At 36.5% G+C, this 24,336-nt stretch overlaps 1 protein-coding gene across 3 annotated transcripts in view; it reads left to right on the forward strand.

Annotated features, from left to right (window-relative positions):
• The window catches only part of garz (Sec7 domain-containing protein garz), a 229,355-nt gene that overhangs the window by 199,488 nt on the left and 5,531 nt on the right, over window positions 1-24,336 (forward strand). For all 3 annotated transcript variants that reach the window (XM_090378119.1, XM_090378118.1, XM_090378120.1), the window contains exons 32-33: window positions 5,360-5,654; window positions 22,250-22,494. In XM_090378119.1, coding sequence (XP_090234245.1) covers window positions 5,360-5,654; window positions 22,250-22,494 — 540 coding nt within the window. The remainder of the gene's footprint in view (window positions 1-5,359; window positions 5,655-22,249; window positions 22,495-24,336) is intronic.

Consider the following 24,336-nt stretch of genomic DNA (forward strand, 5'->3'; position numbering starts at 1 on the left):
AGAATTGCTGATGAAAAAGAAGTTACTGATTTCAAAGGAGGATGCAATTGGTGCTTCAGGTTCATGAAACGGAATGGACTAAGCATGCGTACACGCACCAGACTTGCCCAAAAGATGCCTGAAAGCTATGAGCAGAAAGTCCTTGAATTTCATCGTTTTGTCATTCAATGTCGGAAGACACATCAGTTTGAGTTGGGACAGATTGCAAATATGGACGAAGTCCCCCTTCAATTTGATGTCCCAAGTAACAGAGCTGTTGATAAGAGGGGGGTGAAAACTGTAACTGTGAAGACAAGTGGACACGAAAAGAGCCATTATACAGTTGTTCTAGTTTGTTGTGCCGACGGAACCAAACTGCCTCCTATGCTGATTTTCAAATGCAAAACAATGCCAAAAGAAGACATTCCTCGAGGAGTGATTGTCCACGTTCATGACAAGGGTTGGATGGATCAGGATGGGATGAAGATCTGGTTTGAGAAAATTTGGAGCAGGAGACCAGGTGGGCTCTTACACAAACCTGCCCTATTGGTGCTTGATCAGTTCCAGGCACACATAACAAAAAACACAAAGAAGATTGTTGCAGAGCAAAAAACGCCGTCATACCTGGAGGCTTGACATTCCAGCTCCAACCACTTGATGTCAACATTAACAAACCCTTCAAAGCTGCCATGAGAAACAGATGGAACCAATGGATGAAGTCTTCTGGGGACAATTTGACACCAGCAGGAAGAGTGAAGAAACCAACTATAGGAGAAGTTTGTACCTGGGTGAAAAGATCCTGGGATAATATCAAGATTGAGATCGTTGTCAAGACATTTAAGAAGTGTGGCATTTCAGATGCCATAGATGGAACTGAGGATGAGGCAATATATGAAGACAGTGATTCGTCATCAGACACAGATAAGGACAAGCTAATGGATGGGAGTTTTGACAGTGATGAGGAGTTGTATGAATTTTATGATGAATAAAACTTGAGTTCAATAACTTTATGTAATACATTTTTTTTTTCAAATTTCGGGCCCCAAAATTAAGGTGTGTCTTATACACGGGGAAATACGGTAAGTATTTTATTCAAAAATTTTTTTATTGTTCCATATAGTGAAGTTGGGGAGAGTTGCAGTGGGGGAGGGGGTAGAAGGTCTGTAACTAAATTAACTAAATACTGCACATTGTGGGATTGAGCCTGAATGTTACCATAAAAATTGCATGGCCCTTTGTTAGTATATCAGTTGCAATGAAGTTTTAAACTGATTTAGTTACACTGACTATACCTAGTATAAGTAGATTTATTTATTGTTTCAAATACCATGGAACTCAGGTTCTAATGAAATAAAATACTATTATCCGGTAAAGTCTTATACTTATTGTTTGGGAATTTAATATTAATGTTATAATAGCTAAATGATGCAGGGAAACAGATTTGAACTCACCAAACTCTCAGCCTCAATTGCCAATGCAGGAAGTTTATCTGAATGATCTACAGCATGCTGCTCAAAGGTAAACTTCATGAAATTCAGTCTTCTGTTACCCTCTTAAGATGTTACATTTGTAACCCTTATATTCTGAATACAGTTTTGCCATTGTCTTATATAAAGAGACAATTATATCATTTTCCTACTTGCAAGAGTCCTATATACAGGGTGTCTCAAAAATATTGGTACAAACGTTTAGGGGAGGTAGGTAACATCTAAAGGAATGTGAATGACATGGGAACCCATAACCGGAAACTCACGGGACAGTAATAGCAGAGGCACAAGAAGCAGAAATGACACAAGACAGTAATTAGTGGCAAACATTTATTTGACATAATATTAACAATGGAGTACGAGATGGATGCATTTCATGATGTTACAACAGATGCACGAAGGTTCCACCATGAGACGCGATGCATGCGTGACACAGACGCAGCATGGATTGGCGGACATGGTCGAACACACCTGGAGTTTCTTTGACAGTAGCAGCAGCGCAGACGAGTCTCGCCACGAGATCCATTTCCGTCTCCACAGGCAATTCATACATGATAGATTTGAAGGCCCCCACAGAAAGAAATCAAGGCTCGATAAATCAGATGAGTGTGGGGGCCAGGCAAACAGGTCCACCACGGCCAATCCATCGACGCCCAAAACGCCTGTTCAAATGGTCACGAACACACCTTCCATAATGGGCAGTTGCCCCGTCATGTTAAAACCAAATGTTGCATCTCACATTTGCTGGAACATCGTCAAGTAACCCTGGTAGAACTTGTTCAAGAAAGATCCAATATTTAGCAGAGTTTATGCGGGATGGTAACAGGTATGGGCCGACTAAGCAGTCACCGACCATACTTGCCCACACATTTATTGCGAAGCGATGTTGTGCCGCATGGGGGCGCACACTCTGCTAATCCATATACTAGGTGCATGTCTGCCAGCTCACAGTTTGTATATTGATGCATGCTCTTCGTGCGGCGACTACTGCTTGAATGAGTAAACCCGAAATTTTCTCTCTCGCGAACTGATGAACAGCGCCGTGTACCGACTTACGGTGACGTTTCCAGTTATGGTTTCCTATGCGATTCACATTTCTTTAGATGTTACCTACCTCCCCTAAACGTTTGTACCAGTATTTTTGAGACACCCTGTGTATATATATCAGACAAGACACCATGTACATTCCCAGGTACTTGTCTACACTGCATGGAAAATTTCAAATCTTAACCCCTAAGTCGTTTTGTATTGACCCACTTTTAACTACTCTCCTCTTTCCTCAGCTTATAAGTAACTTCTAGATCTCTGTTCCCTATGTGCAAAACCTTAGAATTAGAAGAATTTAAACTTTGGTTTAAAAGTGGTCCCAATACTGATCCTTGTGGGACTTCAGTTACTAAACTAGTCCACCCTGAGGAATGGCCATTTGTGACTTCTCTCTGGCTCTTTTTTAGCTAGCCAATGAAGGGTCTTACCAGTAATTGCAGTTTTCTCCAGTTTATATAATAGCCTTTTGTGGGGAACTGAAACAAAAGCTTTACTGAAGTTAAAGTAAATAATGTCAAAGTTGTTGCATCCAACTGTTTTATGACTTTCCCATAATAATTAACAACATTAGTTGGGGAAGACTTCCCTTTACAAACACAAGTTGTGATCCATTAAGGACAACATTCTTATCACAATGGTCCTGTATAGTATCTTTAACCACATACTCTGTGATCTTTCAGTAGCTTTTCCATCCAATAGACTTCTCTGAGATTGTTATATTGACTGTTTTGGTCATAGCATTTAGTTTCCTAATGCGTTACCTGTGACTTTTTAATTGTGTGTTATGTCTGTAGTGTGTTTACAGGCTGAAAAACCAAGAATAACTTCCAAGGGGAATCTCTCCCTCCCTCCCTCGCTCCCTCCATGAAATCAGCTAATGATCCAACTGAAGAGGCCTTTTAAGAATTCCCCCAGTTTCTGCTGAACTCCCAGACATGCAGATTTCTGGGATTTGAACCTAGCCATCTTCAAATGAGTGACAACTCCATTATACTGTCACAGAACTTTAGTATTAAAACATCATAAAAAATAACAACACACTTGGTATGTTGTATTTATGCTGATATTGCATACAGAACTAATTATATTAGTCGTGATGTATGCAATATCAGAAGGGCCACCTCTAATTTGTTGTAATTTTCTTATAATGATGGCATGGTTTAATTATAAACATATTCTAATGTAATTAATTTAAGTTATAATTGCTAAAATATAATGTATCTTCATTCTCAACATAACTTCATTCAGATGTAACGGTGTCTATAAACTACCAAAAAAATTATTAAAAATACCAATTAGAGTGATGACCACATGAATTTTAGTATTCTTTCATTTTAATTTTTGTGTTTATGTTAATTAATGTTAAAATTTGAGAAGTGTAATCGTTAAAAATTCATATTTCTCACTGTTGAAAAAAAAAAAAGAAGAGTAGATGATTATTTATTTTTTAACATAAATTGTTTAGATTGCGATGTGGAATGGATCTTTGTACCAGTTACCATTATTGTAGAGGAGAAAACAAAAATGTAGGAGAGAAGAAAGCAAGAAAATGGGGGAATGAGAAGATCAGCAGATAAAGAAAGAAAAAGAACTTGAAGAAAGAAAAAGAACTATTAAATAATAATTGAATTAGTAAATTAAATTATTTAAACAGCACCTCAGCTTGTTGTGATATCTGTATATATGTATTTGTCTGTGGAAGTGCGTGTTAATGGGCTGATTTATGTGTTATGCAGGCTGAAAAATCCAGAATAACTTGCATGGGGGGGGAACCCCTACTCCCACCACGAGATTAGCTAACTACAGTACAGCCTTTGGCACAATGCCAATGTCTTGAATTTTGAAGTTGAGCACCTTGGAAGGTAATCAGTATCTTTGGCTGAGCAGACCTTTGTGTCATCATCAGGAACAGATCATTGACACATCAGAAGTATAAAGGTGAGATTCTAAGACCAGTAGTCCTTCCCCATACAGCAACTGAGGGGAAAAAAAAAAAAAAAAAATGATAGTTGATATAATGAGTGATTGCTAATGTGGAGGATATTGAGCACACAGCTAGCTACCTTGTGTAGGTACATCTAAAGAGTTAGCAAAGCCAATAAAAATGATGAGAGGATCAATACAGAGCCACACAGAAGCATTGTCCACACCAGAACACTGATTTGTTGGGCCACATTACACAGTTTCATCATTCCAACAATTGTCTCCATACTTAGCACCACCAAGCACAGATTTGTCTATTCTTCTCTGTAAAGAAGATTAGAGAGATTTGACTATTATTCTTAGACATGAGAAGCTTACAGAGTTACAATGTTGCATGAACATGTTTCCCTATTTCTTTTGTGCTCGTTGATATGGGTACCCAACAAGCAGGTGCCTCTGTAGCCAGGTGGGAAGGAGCAGCAGTGTGTGTGTAGCACTCACTTCTTGATTAGACCGGGGTTCGAGCCCGTCACCACCAAATATGGAGGATGCGGAAGGGTCAGGGAATGACCACCGCATATCCCGGAGCAATATGGCCCTAGTTGCTAATGCTCCTAAAAACCAAATAATAATAACAAATAACAACCCAACAAGCATTGAAGGTGTGCATGATTTTACAGTATTCCTTTTACTTGTATGACTTATGTCATTAAAGAAAAGGTTCTTGGTTCCAGTCAGTGACAACTGATTATAGATCTTTGACACTGACTGCACCAATAGATGTCATTTCTGCTGTTGCAATTAGAGATGTTTCCACTGCATGCTGGAAAATCATGCTTTTGTACTTAGGTTGAGTAAAATTTTATTATATTTGGTGTCATATACAGGAAACTAATAAGTGGGTTTCTTATTTTCTTTTGCAGAATGAAGCTGTTCCTGAATCCTTGAAAAACATGCTACTTGTAATGGATACAGCTGGCATTTTTCAACATCAAGAAAATTACAGTTCCGAAACTGAATGTCAGTTATGGAATATCACTTGGGATCGTATTAGTGCCTTTTTACCTCACTTGAAAGATGAAGTTTTTCAACCAGCTCCTCAACCATCACCTATAGTTAGTGCCATTGTAAAAGAAGAAACTAAGGAAGAGATAATAGAAACTAAAGAAGAAAACTTAAATCAACCACCAAGTGAAACAGGGGATGACACTATTAAAGGTTAGCATTATTCAAGGATTTCTTTATTTCATTTTTAAAATTCATTCATTAAATCTAATATATGAAGAAATTTAGACCTACTCACAAATTGCTTGGACCTCATTTGAGTAAATGTAACCAACTTGCATAGCTTCCTTTTTTCATTTAGTAAGGGAAGAATATAAAATTTTGACCCTCCCAGCACATTTTTGTGTCACTGCAGTAGGTAGTGAACCTGCAATTCTTTTCATCATATGGTATCCACTAACTTTGATCATCATTCCTTTTCAGCAAGTCTTAATTGAGAATACTTTAAAATAATAAAAACAGAAATTTTGAACTCAAAAATAATTCAAAGCAAAATACCTTTGGGCTGCCAATGATTTTAATATATAATTTTTGTCTCTGTCTGTTCAAAATCTCTTCAGATCCCCCCCCCCCAATAGTATTATTCACAAAAAAAGTCACCTTATTCTCATAAATCACTTTATAATTTATAAAATTATTTACGAGAACAGTTTATTTGCAGAGGGTGATCAAAACATAGAATGATTATTACATCATTCATAAGTATGCATCGATATATATAGACAAATGTATTGGATCAGTGTATTGAGTAGGGTGCTGACCTGTCAAGTGTAATTACAATGGGATAAATTGAGAATGCCTATGCCTGCAAAGTAAAAGCAGATCACCTGAAATTAAATGAAATTAAGATTAAAAAAAACATAAAAATAATAAAAATTGTACCTAATGCTGTAGGTCCTAGGACTTCAACTACATCATCCAAGGGTCGGCAGCCAAAACAGTAGGAGCCACAGCAATAAGCAAGGTCTCTGTAATTATTGCTGTGGCTCCTACAGTTTTGGCTGCCAACCCTTGGATGACGTAGTTAAAGTCCTAAGACCTATAGCATTAGGTGCCATTTTTATTATTTTTAAGTTTTTTTTTTTTTTTTTTTAAATAGGCCTCTGGGGTTGGGAATATTCATATTCATAATAACTGCAAAATCATACACCAACCGTTATTAAAAATATAAATAGTGTTATGTTATATTAAAATAATGATGTAGATAAATGAAATAAATAGAATGATAAAATTCCACCAGATAAAAAGGTAACTGTCTATAAATAAAATATGAAATTTTAAACTGCAAAGAATTATTTACAATAAAACAATGTAGATAAAACACAGGATGATAAAAGCGCTAAAACACCGTAGCTTTCAGAGGCATCCGCCTCCTTTTTAAACTGAGAGGTTTATCATACGGCACATCCTTAAATATCAGCAGGCTCACGGTTTTGGTTTGTATTGAGGTTTAATGGTGCATGGACTACACGGGTCATAATGCGGCAGTTCATACGGTGTGATGTGTTTCAGGGGTGGCTCACGGTTCTCAGCACGTGGTTCTACAGGAGCATGGGCAGTATTCTCCACAGTGCACTGGAACCGGAAACGGCTCGGGTGCGTGCCAGGCGGAATCGCTCATCCCATCCAAGAACCACTGCCTCGAAGAGGGGATGAATGCGGATTCCCCTGTCTCTATTAATGGTATTGCTCTCAGAGGAACAAATCCGCAAGCTCTCGAGCCATTTGCGGTCCCAAAATCTATGTGCCCGGTCGACGATAACAGCTTCGCCTGGGGAGATTTGATGGTCTCCTCCCAAAAATGTTCTGCCACAGCAGACTTCCCATAATCCGCGGTCTTTATCACGTTCATATGCTCCCCCAGACAATCTTTGAACCGACGTTTCGTTTCACCAACATAACATTCCCCACAATCCAGGCAACTGATCTCATACATGACCCCACTTGTAAATTCCCTTGGTATGGGGTCCTTGACCTGTGACACAACTGTGTGCAACCTCCACCCTGGAAGCTGCACACAGCATGTCTGGCAATTGTGCAATACCTGAGCTATACACTCAGTTAGGCCCGGATAGTAGGGAATGTATGCGATGGCAACTGGTGTAAATGGTTCTCTTCGTCCGTGCTCCGCTACCTGGATATATTTATCTATGATCTTCTGGGGGTAGCCGCATTTTCTGAGATCCACTGTGACACATTTAATTTCTTCTTTTCTATCCTTGGGTGTGCTGCAATGGGACCCAGCCCTAATAACACTATTCTTATGATGGTTGGTTTGTGCCATATTGTAATGTGTATATTGGCCCCGGCACATGAGTTTCCTATATACACTGGTTTTCAGCCTAGGGCCTTCCCTATACCAACACATCAAGGAAAGGGAGGGTACCCTCTACTTCCACCTCCGAGGTAAACTGAATAAACGGGGAGAAGCTATTAAGGAAACTAAGCATCTCATCCTCTCTCCCCCTCCGAATAATTGTCGACGTATTGGTTCCATGCGCGCATGGGGAGAACCGACCCATCAAAAATCCTGGCTTCGAGCTCCTCCATAGCTAAATTTGCTATGATAGCACTAATAGGGGAACCCATTGCTGCGCCATGAACCTGCTTGTACATTGTGTTTTGAAACACCATGGTGGTGCTTGAGAGACATAGCTCCACCCCACTACAAATGTTCTCCACACTTAACGGAGTCCTACTGCTTAGGGTGTCATCCTTCTCCAATGCCATGTGTGCACATTGCACCCCATGGTCAATAGGAATGCACGTGAACATCGAATGATACCATGGCCTCGCCCTCTTCTATAGCCTGATCCCTTATGAATTGCACGGTCTCCACTATCCCTGATGGTAAAATCGGAACATCCAACAATAGGAGAAATCAGTCTAGCTAGGAACCTGGACAAAGCACGTGTAGGACTGCCTATAAATGACACAATCGGCCTAAGCGGAACCCCTACCTTATGAATCTTTGGAAGGCCGTAGAACCTAGGTAATTGGCATCCTGTTGCATGCAATGTCCAATACACATCTTTGGAAATCTTTTTAGCCTTCAGCCAAACTTGTAGAGTCTTGTTTACCTGCCATTCCAAACCCACCAATGGATTCCTACGAGTAACTTTGTATGTCGCTCTATCATTCAAAAGTTCCAAGGCTTTACTACAATATTCTTCTTTGTCAAGGATCACCGTTGACCTACCTTTATCTGCGGGCAAGACCACGATACTACCATCTTGTTTAAGCTCCTTAAGCGCTTTCCTCTGACTAATGCTGAAGTTGGAGGGAGCTGCCTTAGCCTGACTCAAAATGGCTGAGGTTCTTGTACGGATTTCATTGGCCATGACCACAGGTGATTTACTCACAGCTCTTTCAATGCCCATAGCCACTTCCGCAAATGGCAGATTAGGAGGGATCACCGCAAACTTCGTACCTAAGTTTAACACCCCCTCTTGTTCCTTAGTTAATTGTTTGCTGCTCAAATTGCATATAAAGTTACTAGTAACATTACCACTTCTAATATTACGTTCGGCCGCAGCCTCCTCTATTAACCTGTTAAACTTGCCCATTTGCCTTTGCCTGTAAATATCTGAAATTCGGGCTGCTTTGGCCAACACTACTCTCATAATAAGCAAAAAATGTGCCAGAGTCACACTACCACTTACATTTCTCAAAAACAAACCTTTGCTTCTCCTAATATAGTTCAAACTACTATGTAGTTGTCCAATCCAAATGTTTAATAATTTATTCTGGTACCACTTGGCAGCACTCAACAGACGATCATCCTCAAAAGGCAACTTAACACGAAATCCATGGGGTATAAGCCCATATGTTTTGCAACGATGCACAAACCTCAAATGCTGTCCCTGCTTGGCTTCTCCTACACTGCACTTCTGAAATTCTCGGATGTACCATAACATGGGATGGCCATAACTCCTAACTAAATCTTCAAATAGGCTTCTGGGGTTGGGAATATTCATATTCATAATAACTGCACAATCATACCCCAACAGTTATTAAAAATATAAATAGTGTTATGTTATATTAAAATTATGATGTAGATAAATGAAATAAATAGAATGATAAAATTCCACCAGATAAAACTGATAAAAAGGTAACTGTCTGTACAATAAAATATGAAATTGTTTTATTGTAAATAATTCTTTGCAGTTTAAAATTTCATATTTTATTGTACAGACAAGTTACCTTTTTATCAGTTTTATCTGGTGGAATTTTATCATTCTATTTATTTCATTTATCATTATTTTAATATAACATAACACTATTTATATTTTTAATAACGTTTGGTGTATGATTGTGCAGTTATTATGAATATTTTTAAGTTAATCTTAATTTCATTTACTTTCAGGTAATCTGCTTTTACCTTGCAGGCATTCTCAGTTTATTCCATTCCATTGTAATTACACCTGACAAGTCAGCAATCCTACTCAATACACTGATCAAATACATTTGTGTATATTTTATTATGGTTGCTGGGTATTTCTGCTATAACTGGTAGTGTCCCGGATCCATAATACGATTAAATAAATTAATAACTTTTTCATTCTTTTTCGGATGTTCAGTTTTATCAATACATCCTATTATTTTTATTTATATTAATATTTATATTTTTATTTCCATGGACAATCCAATATGTGATAAGGATAAAAATGGGCTGGAAAGTTAAGTGACAGTAGAGAGATAAAAATAATATGACAGTTGCACCAGAGTGTACAAAGCAGCAGTAAAGGATACAAAGTTTATATATATGAGATAGAAGTAATAAAATCTATTGAAAAGTGTGAAGATGGAGGTGTAAATTACACAAAATGCCAAAGCTAATAGGTGAAGGATACCAGAAATTGGAGATATTGAAGGCTTGAAAAAGAGAGAAGAATGAGAATATCCTATAAGATATAATGAATTAAACAAAATTATAGGTTGAATTGGATAGCCAATTAGAGAGAAGGGAATTGTAAAGCAAAAAATAATTAGATTAATATATGAAGTATTAGCAAGCATCAGATAAGGGTGGGATACTTTTGTTATAGGTCCGAGAAAGGGGGAGAAAAATTACAAAATTAAAATCTGATGCTAGCTAAAAATAAATATTGATACTTTCAGGAAACTGCACCTGATCATGTATCAAAAACTGTGTTTCTATAAAAGAAAGGAAATTTAAAAATATAAAAATATGTGAGAGCAAATAGGAGGGCAAAGCAGCAGAACTTTTGCAAAAATATGGACAGGTAAAGAAGTGGAAGTCGTGCTTCTATTTGCTCTCACTTATTTTTATATTTTTAAATTTCCTTTTCTTCCACAAGTATGGACAAGTATAGAAATGCAGTTTTTGATACATGATCAGATGTTCGTCCCCTAAAGAGATACCTGATTAAGTATCAATATTTATTTTTAACTAGCATCAGATTTTAATTTTGTAATTAAAATCTGATGACTTAGAATTTGGCTAAGTTCTTTTTCTCCCACCTTTCTTGGACCCCCAAAGCATCACATCCTTCTCTGATGCTTATTATTGCTTCATATATTAATCTAATTATTTTTTGCTTTACGGTTCCCGTCTCTTTAATTGGCTATCCAATTGAGCATATAATTTTATTTAATTCATTATATTATACAGAATATTCAAATTCTTTCTTTCTCAAGCCTTCAATATCTCCAATTTCTGCTATTAGTTTTGGCATTTTGTGTAATTTACGTCTCCATCTTTGCACTTTTCAATAGATTTATTACTTCTACCTTATATATATAAAATCCAATTAATCTAAAAATTAAATAGAGAGATAGAAATTTATTAATTTCTATCTCTCTATTTAATTTTTGGATTAATTGGATTATATTTACCCGGGGGTAGCATGACGATGTGCTAACACTGCGTTCGTACTGCTATCTATAGCCTAATTTGTTTCTATATATTTTCAGTTCAACTATTGTTTAGTCAGTGGTGTGGTTTGGCCATGTGAGTACTAGGCTTTCTGTTTTATTATTTTTCGCTGCATAAGGTCCACCGCTATGCAAATCTATTGCATTGGCGGTCTGATTTGTTTAGCGTCCGAAATGCAGTGATTCCCTGACTATTATTGGCCTCGTGGTCCTCTGTAGAGATGGGGCATAATGGTCAGTCTATTTTATTTCATTTTATTAATTATTATTTTCAATTTCTTTGGTCATGTAATGTTGTTAGTCTACGTTTCCATCTTAATGAGATTTCACATAATTCGGAAATGGGTGCCATCAAGGGGGCGCCACTAAATTTCTTTTAATTGGCTTACTTTTCTAAATTATTTTAGGAACGTTGCTTCAACACTACCCTCTTCTTCTTTATCCCCCCCATCCCTATATATTTTTCTGTTATTGTTATGTTATTTTATTTGGCCAAGTTCTTTTTCACTTTACTGGTTTGCCATGCTACTGGCAAATATCCTATTTTAATTTAGCTTATATATATATAAATATATCGTATGTAGAAAGTGTGAAGAAGAAAAAGATTTTTGTTTAAACCTATTGAATCTACAGTATACACCAGAAGTGAAGTCGACTAAATGGATAAGGAATGTAGCGATATATTGTAGGATGAGGCGACCAGGTAAGATATGAAAAAGAGAGAGACAGATAGTTGGCAAGAAATGAAAAGGTGACCAAAATAAGATTACATTGCAGTGTTTTTCACAATTTCAGTGAACTTACGAGAAAGACGGCAATGTTCTTGCTTTTGTTTCTGACATATTCTGTGTGCTGTAGACACGTGTTGAGAACGAAATTTTAAAATTTTGAAATTTTGCGGCAACAATAAGGTCTAATAAATTGTGCCAATAAATGTAATTATATTATGTAGGGCATACAATTCATGGATGACCTTACAGATGCAAGTAAAAAGAATTGAAAAAACTAAAGTAACGATATCGGAATGTAGGAATAGGCAAGAAGAAAGGAACTTACCGTTACCTTGTAAGACTGAAACTGACCAAATGACCAAGATGGCGGCATGCCATCTTGGTCATTTGGTATATTTATGTGTATATTTATGTGTAGGTACGCTAGCGGCTCCTAGCATTAGAAAATGGTGTGAAAAAAAAAAAATTATGGTATGTGTCTGTATAAATTGAAAAGCAATATGTGGTGATGAACGCTGTTAAATACATGGTTCCCAAATTGTCCAGGATAGTTGAGAGATATAATAGCTTTCAAAGTAGCAGTGAAAAGCAGCTAAAATTTGTTAAGGCGAAAATAGATTGGGTAAAGTAAGAAGGTAGTATCCCGCATATTGCTTTCGGTAAACTAATGGCTCACAGGACATAAGAAGTAGGGGCAAGTAAAGTAGAAAGATGAATGAAGTAGAGATAAGTAGTTGGGCTCAGGTAGTTCGGGGTTGCAAACCCGTTCCTATAGTTAGGATCCTGAACGAAGGTCTGGGAGTGAGTACATCATGTATTTAAGGTCAGTTGTGTGAGTGAGAAAAATATATGGTAGGTAGATAATGAAATGAAAATAAAATAAAATTAAATTAAATTATATACATGGTTAATACACTGTGTTAGGCCATTTGGTGGGTACAGGTTTTCTAAGCTGTAAGACGCCACAGAAGCCTAGTGTATTGTATATACACTATTTACAAACTTGGTGTATATGGGTTTGTTGTCATCAATTATTGTTGATTATTCTGTCTATTTTGATGTCCCATAGTTTATGCTTCACGATGTTGAGGGCTTTACAGAAGTGGTAGCGAAGATATGCCGTAGGAAAAAGGTTGTTTGTCAGTTTTTTGTATAGCATCTTGATGTTATTGATGGTTATTTCCTTATTGCTGCAGATGGTTGCTATTCTGATGCTTTGCACTAGTATAATTTTGGCATGCACTCCTCTAGATATATTGGAATGCCACTGTGTGAGGTTGACTATATTAAAATTAAATGCATCACGTTTGTTGTACAGGTTGATGTTCAAGATCCAGGAAATAGGCTGTAATATCATTGTTGTTTGTTTGTTTTTTCCAGTTTGAGTTCATTGGGGTATAAGTGCCCATATTCCTTGATGAAGTTTGGGCAGTTGATAACTATGAGGTTATCTATATATCTGTAGAAGTTAAGGTCCGGTGGAAATGAGATTTCAGACCAATGTAGATATAGGTTAGCTATTATGCATGAAGCAGGACTTTCCATAGGTGTTCCGTTAGTTTGTAGATATGTTGTCTTGCCATCGTATACAAAGTTATTGGAGATACATAAGTTTATTAGTTAGTTCCAGTAATTGGTATTGCAGGTTATATTATCTCTATATTTTGTGTATATATCTTTGAGTACTGTTTTTAGCTTGGTTTGGTTAATACTTGTAAATAAGCTGTGTAAGTCAAAAGTTTGTATACTGGAAATATTGTTATTCTGTAAGGATTTTAATACTGGTAGGTTGTTGCCTATAATTCTGCTATTTTGTATGATGTTCAACAAGGGTTGCAGTAGCCATTCAAGAGTTTTGTCCGGTTTATGTACATAACTATTCTTGCAGGACGTTATAAATCTGAATCCTGTGGGTTTTTTTATGGAATTTTGGAATGGAGTATATATATGGCACTGTAATTGCTAATGTTCAGTTTTAATTTTTTGTTAATTCTTTGTAATAATATTGCAGGAACTGGATATAGGTTTGTATGTGTTGCTGGAGTTAAGTTCAGTTATCAAAGTGTGTGCATAAAATGTTTTGCAAATAAAAGCATAGTTATTTGATGCTTTATCTAGTGGTGTAATGATGAAGTCTTTATGTATCTCTAGCAGTTTTTGTTTTAGGTTAGCTAGGTTATAGTAGCTGAATATGTACTGGCTATATCTATTTGAACTTAGTGATGTAAATTTATGTTTTAATAGCGTTAATGTATTGCTAATCCACATATGGTATGCCTCTATCGGTGTGTTATGTTTATGTGCTAGTCAAAAGCAGTAGTTTAATAGGTCTTGATATAGCTCTTTTTTGAAAGTGGTTAGATTTATTTTGTTACATGATCTGAATTTAAATCCTTGGGCTAGGATATATCTGAGTGTTGGGTCTGCAACGATACTTAAATTTCCTGTGATGATGTGCCCGTGGTCAGGATCAATATATTGTTGCATATTACTATGTTTGCAGATGCAGTCATTAATGTCTATGTTATAGGATATTAAATTGGTTGCTATGGATTTGTAGTTGCAGGCTAGTATCCCAAATGGTTTCTTATATTTATATCTAACTTTTATGTTGATGTTTTGGCTATTGTTAGGAAGCAAATCAGTATGATGATTGATATATTTATTAATGTTATCCATTATTTTACTTTGGAAATTTAAGATTATGATAGATTTAGGCAATTTTAATGAAACCCTTAAAGATTGGGACAAAAATAACACAGATGTACAATATATACATAACTTACTTTTCAGCACCAAACACAATGTACTGAAAGCACTACAAATGTTCATACACACATTCAACTTCAAGTCCAAACAGCTTTTTCACATAATAGACGATATCTGTAAATTCAATCTTAAAAACCCACACAATAAAATGGGTACAGAAGAATCTATCATAATCTTAAATTTCTGGTCGCCTCATCCTACCAAGGGCACCTACGTAGCCAGGTGGGAAGGAGCAGTAGTGCGTATCACATGCTTCTTGATTAGACCAGGGTTCGAGCCCGTCACCACCAAATACGGAAGATGCAGAAAGGTCAGGGAATGACCACCGCATATCCCGGAGCAATATAGCCTTAGTTGCTAATGCTCCTAAAAAAAAAAAAAACCAAACCATCATCGTACCATATATCGCTACATTCCTTATCCATCTAGTCGACTTCACTTCTGGTGTATACCGTAAATTCAATAGGTTTAAACAGAAATTTTCTTCTTCTTCACACTTTCTACATATGATATATTTATAAATATATATACACATTGTGGCTGTAGGGTACATTTTGCTAATGCAGTGTCCCTGATCCATAATCAACATTATCTTCCTTTTTGTACTGTTACACTCCACTCTCCATAATTACTTAGCTTCTTAATACTATTATTCTTTTATTTTATATATATATATATATATAGTATTATTCTTATTTATACATAACTCACTTTAAATTAATGGTTCATGTTTCATGCTGTCAGAACTCAATTCAAGGTCCTACTAAAGAAATGGAATTTTCCATCCCAACCTCCCCCCCCCCGTTTTTTTTTTTTTTTTTTTCCATTTTCTTTAATTTCTTATAAGCTTCTTTTTATTTTTTTTTTTTGTGAGCTGTCAGTTTTACAAATGCATAGCGAGAAACTGTATTCTTCCTCTTACCTTTTTTCTCCTCAAAGTTTAGCACCCTTTGCTTGCTACTTAGTGCAAAATTTATTTCCTTTTCTGGGCTGCATTTATCACAAATTTAATTATGCACTTTCAGCATTCCCCCCCCCCCTTTGTTTTTGCCACTTGCAATCTCCTTTGTCTTTTACACTCGAGATATCTCTGTGGTATTGTTTGTTTCAATTGCAGTTGGTTATAGCAAGTTCTTTACTACTTTACTTTCTTTTGTTTGTGCTTTTTCTCTTTGTTCCTCTGTTGAGTCAACCGCAAACCACAGGCCTACTGATTGTATTCTCCCCATTCCTTTTGACCTTAACATAATAAATTCTAAATTCATTAAATTTATTCTGAAATCACTAATTTCTTAATCCTTTGTTTTTTCATTATTTCATAGCATGTGCTTTGTGTTAAAAACAGACATGTGTGTCATCTTTTTTATGCAGTTTTGGTGGTTGACTCTTGTTAACAACACCAGAGTTGTACATTATAGAACAATATCATTATTGTTTTTTTTTTTTTTTTTTTAATATATTTTATATGTAAATATTTTATATTGTCATTTTATTTGTTTCTTTACTCTTTTCCTATATCTCTTCACTCTTTTACTTATATCTTTTATTATATTCATTATGACTATCAGTGACCCTAGTCCATGAAAGTCTTTTCTCATTGTCATTTTTTCCTTTCCCCTTTTTTATATAATGTGTACATACACACACACACACACACACACACACGTGCGATTTTCACGTGTGGGTTCCCTGCTGTATGGACGTGTATACAGCTAGGTCATGATTAGTGCGACCAATGAATCCTACGAAGTAGTCGCATTATTCGAATTCGCATTATTCTAAGTTATAATTATGCTTACAGTAATTGGTTCCAGCTCGATGGAAATAGGTAATGAAAATTTTAAACATACGTTTTATGTTTATTAATGAAATATTACAATAAAGAATAAAAAGAATATACTTTAAATTTATTATTAACAAAGTCATATAGCACGGTAATTACAGAAAGCAAAATAAAACCAAAAAAAAATTCTAAATATCATTCCTATAGGTAAGCTCAGACTGACAAACAACATCTTTTGAAAGATTTTAGCAGCATAGACTGAACTGTTTTCTCCTTTAAATCTCCGTACATATGCTGGTAGATGCAGAGTGCTTTATCCACATCTCGGCAAATTTGCATGCTTCGATCGAGATTAGGGTCAGCATCCATAATTTTTTGCTTCACGACTTCTACAGCTCGAAAGATATCTTTGAATTCCTTGAGAGTGAACTCCTTCACTTGCATATTATCTCGTTCTTCAGCATCATTGTTGGCTTCTTCAAATGCTCTTTGTTGATCTAAAAGTAAGAGATCATCATCAGTCAATTCTTCTGAGTATGAATTGAGCAATTTCCGATCATCGTCATTTTCTAGATCATCAAATCCAAGTTCTCTTCCAATATTTATTTCTTCTATAACAGTTTATTCGAAACCACTACTATTTGCACAATGAGGCAAAATGTGTTTCCACACTCCACAAGTTGTTTGCAGTTATTTGTTGCCAAGTTCTTTTCATTCCAACTAAGAAATACTGTTCAAGGTTTAGGCCTAAATGGATGTCAGATGAATTAATGAGGTTAGTGGCAGAGAAGAAGAATGTATGGGATGCATATAAAGTATCAGGTGACTCAGAACCTATGGCAGGTATAAACTAGTCTGTAATCAAGTCACAAAGGAGGTTAGGTGGGCGAAGGCAGATTACGAGAAATTATTGGCTCAGGATGCAAAGAAAAACAGCAAAGAGTTCTTTATTTATGTAAACTCTAGAAGGAAAGGGATGAATCAGATCAGACCACTTAATATAGATGGGTTGACTATTGATGATCATGCTCAGGTGACTGATAAACTGAATGAGTATTTTGCATGTACATTCACACATGAGAAGTTATTCAATGAGGGGAGTTCCAGAAGTTTATCAAACGCTAACAGGGAGCTAAGTGATTTTGTAATAACAGAGAGCAAAGTGGAGGAGAAATTGTTGAAGTTAAACATAAAAAAGGCCTGGGGTGGACAGGATCTATCCAGTTACATTAAAGGAGGCAGCAAAGGAAGTAAGCAAACCCTTAGCCATAATTATGAGAGCTTCCTTGGACTCAGGGAAGGTCCCATAGACTGAAGGTGTGCAAATGTATCACCAATTCGCAAAGGGGGTTCAAAAAGTGACACAAGTAACTACAGACCTGTTAGTTTAACTTGTGTTCTGGGGAAAATAATGGAATCATTGGTTAAAGAAGCATTGCAGGATCATCTAGACAAGACTGCAGTAATAGTTAAGACACAGCATGGGTTTCTTAAAGGGAGATCTTATCTGACCAATTTGATTAGATACTATGATGTGGTCACAAAGGAAATGAATGCCAAAATAATTTTGATATCATATACTTGGATTTCAGGAAAGATTTTGATACTGTTACACATGGAAAACTGCTGTTCAAATTGGAGAGGTGTGGCATTAAGGGTAAGTTGCTACAATGGATAAAGGGATGGTTGAGTGGAAAACAACAGAGTGGTAATCAATGGACACTGCTCTTCGTGGACAAATGTTATTAGTGGAGTTCCCCAGGGTTCAGTGTTGTTTTGTATATTTATCAGTGATATTGATGAAGGTATATCAGATTTAATGTCCAAGTTTGCAGATGATACAAAGGTTGATAGGTTTGTTAACAACAGTAAAGACAGTATGCTACTCCAACTGGATCTAGATAAGTTGGGGAAATGGGCTGAGAAGTGGCAACTGAAGTTTAACATTGACAAATGCAAAGTACTGTATATAGGTAGCAATAACCGAATAGAAACGTACCGACTGTGTGGTGCTACACTCAGGGAAGTGGAAAGTGAAAAAGACGTGGGGGTTATTGTGCAGTCAAATATGAAGTTTGCTCAGCAGTGCAGATGGGCTGCCAGAGCAGGTCATGGAGTCTTGTCAATGATATATAGGAATTTTGCTAGCAGGGACAGGAAGGTGATTATCCCGTTATACAAGGCAATGGTCAGGCCACACCTAGAGTACTGTGTACAGGTCTGGAGGCCTCATTTTGGGAAGGATGTAGAGTTGCTAGAACGAGTACAAAGAAGGGCAACAAGATTGGTGAGGGGAACAAAGGGGTGCTCTTACCAGGAGCAAATTGCAGTGGTGGAGACTAGGCACCTGCAAGGTGATCTGATTGCGATGTATAAGGCCTTGAATGGGTTGAGCAAGCTGAATGTTGATGGGATTCTTCCTCTTGCTCAGACTAAGAACCTGGGGGGGGCACAGTTTCAAATCGGGGAAAGATCGTTGTAGAATAGATGTACGGAAATTTGCCTATAGCCAGCGGGTAGTTGATTGGTGGAACAGGCTTCCACCTTTTGTTGTGGAAGCTAATAGTCTAAATAAATTTAAGGCTGAGCTGGACAGGCATTTGAAATGAATGGAGGGGTGAAATGGGAGTGGTTTTTTTTGGCTGATGCTGCATAAGCTTGCTTTCTTCCATCGTATGCCTCTACTAATGCTAAAGTATGCTGAATATTTTCTATTCCATGTCTGATGTTATAATTTTTAAAGAACTCTGTTAAGGAAATTTCATCATCTCCTGTAGTTTTAGCAATTGCCTGTTCAAATGTTTTTTTTTATGTAGTAGGCCTTAAATGTTGCGATGGTTCCTTGATCCATGGGCTGCATCAAAGACATTGTTTGGCGACAAAAAAATGATTTTTACATTTTCACATAATGAACTGAGTGTAGTTGGATGACTGGAGCATTATTAGTAGAACAAATTAGTAGAAATTTAAATGCAATGTTGCTTTCCTTGCAATATTTTTCAACAGCTGGGCAAAAATAGCTTGAAAACCAGTCAGTGAACACAGCTTGGGTCACCCATGCTTTCTTATTTGATTGCCAAACAACTGGAAGTGATCTATAGTTGTAGCCTTTTAGAGCGTGAGGATTTGGAGACTGATAAACAAGCATCAGTTTGAATTTAAAATCGCCTTGAACATTGCCTCCAAATAAAAGTGTTAGGCGATCTTTAGACACTTTAAATCCAGGTTGAGTTTTTTCTTTCTTAGAAATGTAAGTTCTACAAGGCATCCTTTTCCAGAATAAACCAGTTTCATCCACATTAAATATTTTTTGATCAGTGTATCCACCAGGATACACTGATCATCTTTGATTATTTTTTTTAAAACATCAGGATATTTAGATGCTGCATCCTCATCTGCACTGGCTACCTCACCGGTAATTTTAACATTATGCAGCTGAACTCTTATTTTTAAATCGATCAAACCAACCAGCACTTGCACTAAATGTTTCTTCTACTTCATTATTTTTTTCGTTCACTCTCTTAAACAAATTTAAACCTTTTGTCTGAATGGCTGCTCTGCTAAGGGAAATGCGTTTTTGATTGCAATCCTCAATCCATACAGTTAAAAGACTCTCCATTTCTATCATAGTAATACTTCTATTCCTTGTAGATGTTTGCAAACCACAAAAAGCTGATGCAACTTTACATTTTTTTTTTTTGTTTCCTTTGTATGTTTTATAATATTCTGTACCGTAGATTCAGGCATTCCGACATCTCGTCCTATTTTAGAGTTGCTATGACCAAGTTCATGTTGTTGAACCACATCAATTTTTTCTCTAATCTAATAATGAGCCTCTTCTTTTTTGTGCTCGTAGTGTTTTTATCTGAAGGAATCTTCCTTTTGTCCATTTTCTTAAAATGATTAAAGCAAATCAAGAAAACTAAATATTACAACAGGCAGTAGCGCATGCACACACGAAGATAAACAAGTGTAGCAGCTTCTAATGCAAGACGATTAGTCTCACATTAGAGGCTAATAATCTAATGCGAGGCTAGCGTAGCTAGCCTCGCATTAACTGAATTTTGGTTCGCATTAAATGCGATCTGGTATTGTTATACAATTCACACTAAATCGAATATTGCATTATTCGAACTCGCATTAATTGTGACCTAGCTGTATATATGATTTCCATGTGCATTCCCTGCAATATGTATGTATGCATTTTGAAGGTCATTTCAGATAATGTGTCTGTTTTTTTTATAAATTGTCTTGAAAACCTTCAAGTAGGTATTGCTATATCTCATCTGTGCTTCCAAGTAATTGTAGACACAGTCTATAATAATTACAAGAAAATAGTTTCGGAATTCAGAAGAGATTGCCACTTAGTGTCAGTTGTCCAATTCAAAATTGAGTTAATTCAAAAAGCTGAAATTGAATAAATTCATTGAAATGTAGAGCTATAACTAAATGAAATCGAATCAAATTCAAAAAATGTATAGATATAATGGAAATTGCCATTTGTTTTTAATTTTTTTTTTTTTTTTTTTTTTCAATTTTTTGTCATGATGTTAATATTTAAAACATACAAAGTTTTAATACAAAGTTTTCATTCTTCCAAAACTTCAAAATTTCAGGAACATATGCATTTCAGAAACATGCATGAGTGAGTTAATTAAAACTATATACATTTAAACCTATTAGACATTTATCTCTATCTTTTTTTTTTTTTTTTTTTGCCTCAGTAGGTCTAATAATTTCTGAAAACCTAAATAATCAATCTTAAGCAAGGATAACATACCCACAGGAAAAGTAATGACCGAACAGGAACCTAGTGTGAAATTCAGTGGCCTACTGAGCAACAACAGAAACATTAGAACATTTGCAAAAATCCTATGAGGAATCTGCTGCAACAGCCAAAGATATAAGAAACAGCACACAACATGACACTGTCCAAGGATGTCCATCATTATCAACAACTAATGTGACTGTTTGTACAGCATATGCTATCATCCTCGAAAAGAGATGAATTATAGTCAGAAAACTTTCTGTGGCCTGGAATATTAGTTATAGGAGTGTGCAAACTATTTAAAAGACCATTTAGAAATGATACTTGTTTCTTGGTATTGAGTCCCATTGCCTACTTCTGAACAAAAGCAAACTCAATCTGACATCTATATTTGCTTCTAAAATGCCTACCATATTAGAATTTTTAAAAAAATTTAAGCAAATTAATCACTAAGACTGAGTCTGGATTCAGCACTGTGATCCTAAATCAAAACAATACCGTTCACAGTCGAAACATGGCACATCTCCACCTCCATCTACCTGCCATATGGCCTCTAGAATTGACATTTCTTATTCACATTATCCTTTGGGAATTGAAAACAATGTCCAAAGGATAATGTGAATGTGAAAACTTTTAGATATATCTGTTGGTATTGGATATAAATTATGAAAACATAAAGCTAATAACTATACTATGATTATTATATACCTGTGCACATTATTCTATATTTAAGAAAATACAATAATATATTTTTATATCATCATTAATATTGTGTCTTTAATTTTTAAAATGTTTGTAGACATAAATGGCCCAATAGCCAATTCTACTTCTCCTGGTCCTTTTTCTGCTTCTTCTGAACTGCCTACAGCTCCTTCAGTTATTCTTCATCCACCAGTACTTCCCCTATCACATGCCTCTTCCCAGTGTTCTCAGATCACAGCTTCCAATCCTGTAGTATCACTTGCTTTATCAGCTCCCGCAGTGCCTCTCCTTTTGAACCCTTCTGTAATGAGCCAAGCACATATGCCTATTTTTTCACCTCAGGTAAGGATATTTTTTCTGCTTTAGGAATATTTGAAATATTACAGGAAAGCTTTGTTAATTCAAAATACAGTGGATTAAAAAAATCAACTTGCAAGAAAAATTTGAAGGTGAAACTGTGAAAGTAAACAGGTTCATATTATGAAATCAGTAAACTTAACACTGTAGAACAGTGCTTTCCAGTCCTTTTTTGGCTGCAAAACCCTTTTTCAAATCTAAATCTTCAAAATAATATCTTTAAAAGTGGTAATTAATAATTAATTTAAAACAGTAATATAGATGTATGAATTAAAAAGTTAACACGTTTAATTGTAATTTATTAAAAGTTACATAATATTCTAATTTATTTAAATTTATCAATTAATAAATTTAAGCAAGTATACCAGGCCACCACAGTCATCATCATCCACATCTGTTATATATAGTGTATGTAGATCACTATTGTAGTAAAAACTAATTGCTCCTTGAGATTGTCGCAGACATTCTCTCAGATAGGGCAGACAAGCTGTACTTGGTACCTTGGGAGTCCAAAATGGTGATGTAACTGATATTTGGGTGACACTCAAGACAAGTGGACCCGATTTCAGCGAAATCTGGATGGTCTGTGACAGCCAAATCCTCCGCTTGCACCTTCACAATGGTGGGACTGTTAGTAATCCTAGATATATAATCCCTGTGCACAAGTACACTGTGGGTGACCACCCAGGTGTGAACCAACGTAAGCAGTGGTCGAGGTATGGTACCCACACCAATGGAAGAATGCCGCCCCTCTGTGCTACTAGGCAATACTAGGTGGTAGATGACTCTCATCAACTGGTGCAATACCACCACTTTGCTTATTGGAGGCTTGAAGTGGTGGAACCCATGTTTAGTCACCAGAGCTAAGTTCCGGTCCAGGCTTCCTTACATTTCGAGGGTACAGCTCTAAAACGGTGTTCGCAGGCCGGCCGCTAGTTAGTACACCAGACCATACCTATTGGTAACTCTCTGGGAGGCTGCCAGATCAGCTAGTGTATAATCTTGCTACCTCTACTCTGCCAGATAGTGACTGAGGGAGTTCACTTGGGGGGGGGCATTGTCAAGGCCCCCTGCATAAGCTACTCTGACTCCCTCTGAGTACTGCGTATGTCGACAATCTGGGTATATTCTTACCATGTGTACGCCATATCCAAAAATTTCATTACTTCATACAGCATATCCCACCCACTTTTTCTTACTATTGAATACACCATAAATTGTCAGACTAATAGAGCAAACATCTGTGAAAAGATCTAAACCTCTCAAACACTTCCTAGTTCATTTCCACTTACAGTCTGCCAAATCCCATGTACTTTTTCTGACAGAATCTCAGTTATCGGTTGATTCAACCACTGCTCATCTCAGTTGCCCATACAGTATTCGCTGTATGATTCCTTTTGCCTCAAAGGTGGTACTTGTACATATGTCCGATCCGATTTCTCTTGTCAGAGACTTGGTAATTTGGAATATCCTCTTTTTGATCTTCTCTGGCTTAAAATCTCTCTACCTCATTCTGTCACATTCATCTGTTGTCTCTACCGTTCTCCCAACTCCACTAATCACTTGGAGCTCTTTGACTTCCTCTCTTTGCAACTTGATTTTCTCCAGGCTAACTTTCCTAACAGTAAGGTAATTTTCCTTGGTGATTTTAATGTTGAAAACTCCAGCTGGCTTCCGTTCTCTAGTCACAAAGACCTGGCTGGTCGAGATGCTGAGGCTTTTGCAATTAATAGTGACCTCACACAGATTGTTCATTTATGTACCAGAATACCAGACAATCATAACCATACAGCTAATACGCTTGATCTTTTTTTCACAAACAACCCT

This window comes from Mastigoproctus giganteus, chromosome 7 (assembly GCF_048544385.1).
Source record: "Mastigoproctus giganteus isolate SK-2022 chromosome 7, ASM4854438v1, whole genome shotgun sequence".
Taxonomy (NCBI): Eukaryota; Metazoa; Arthropoda; class Arachnida; order Uropygi; family Thelyphonidae; genus Mastigoproctus; species Mastigoproctus giganteus.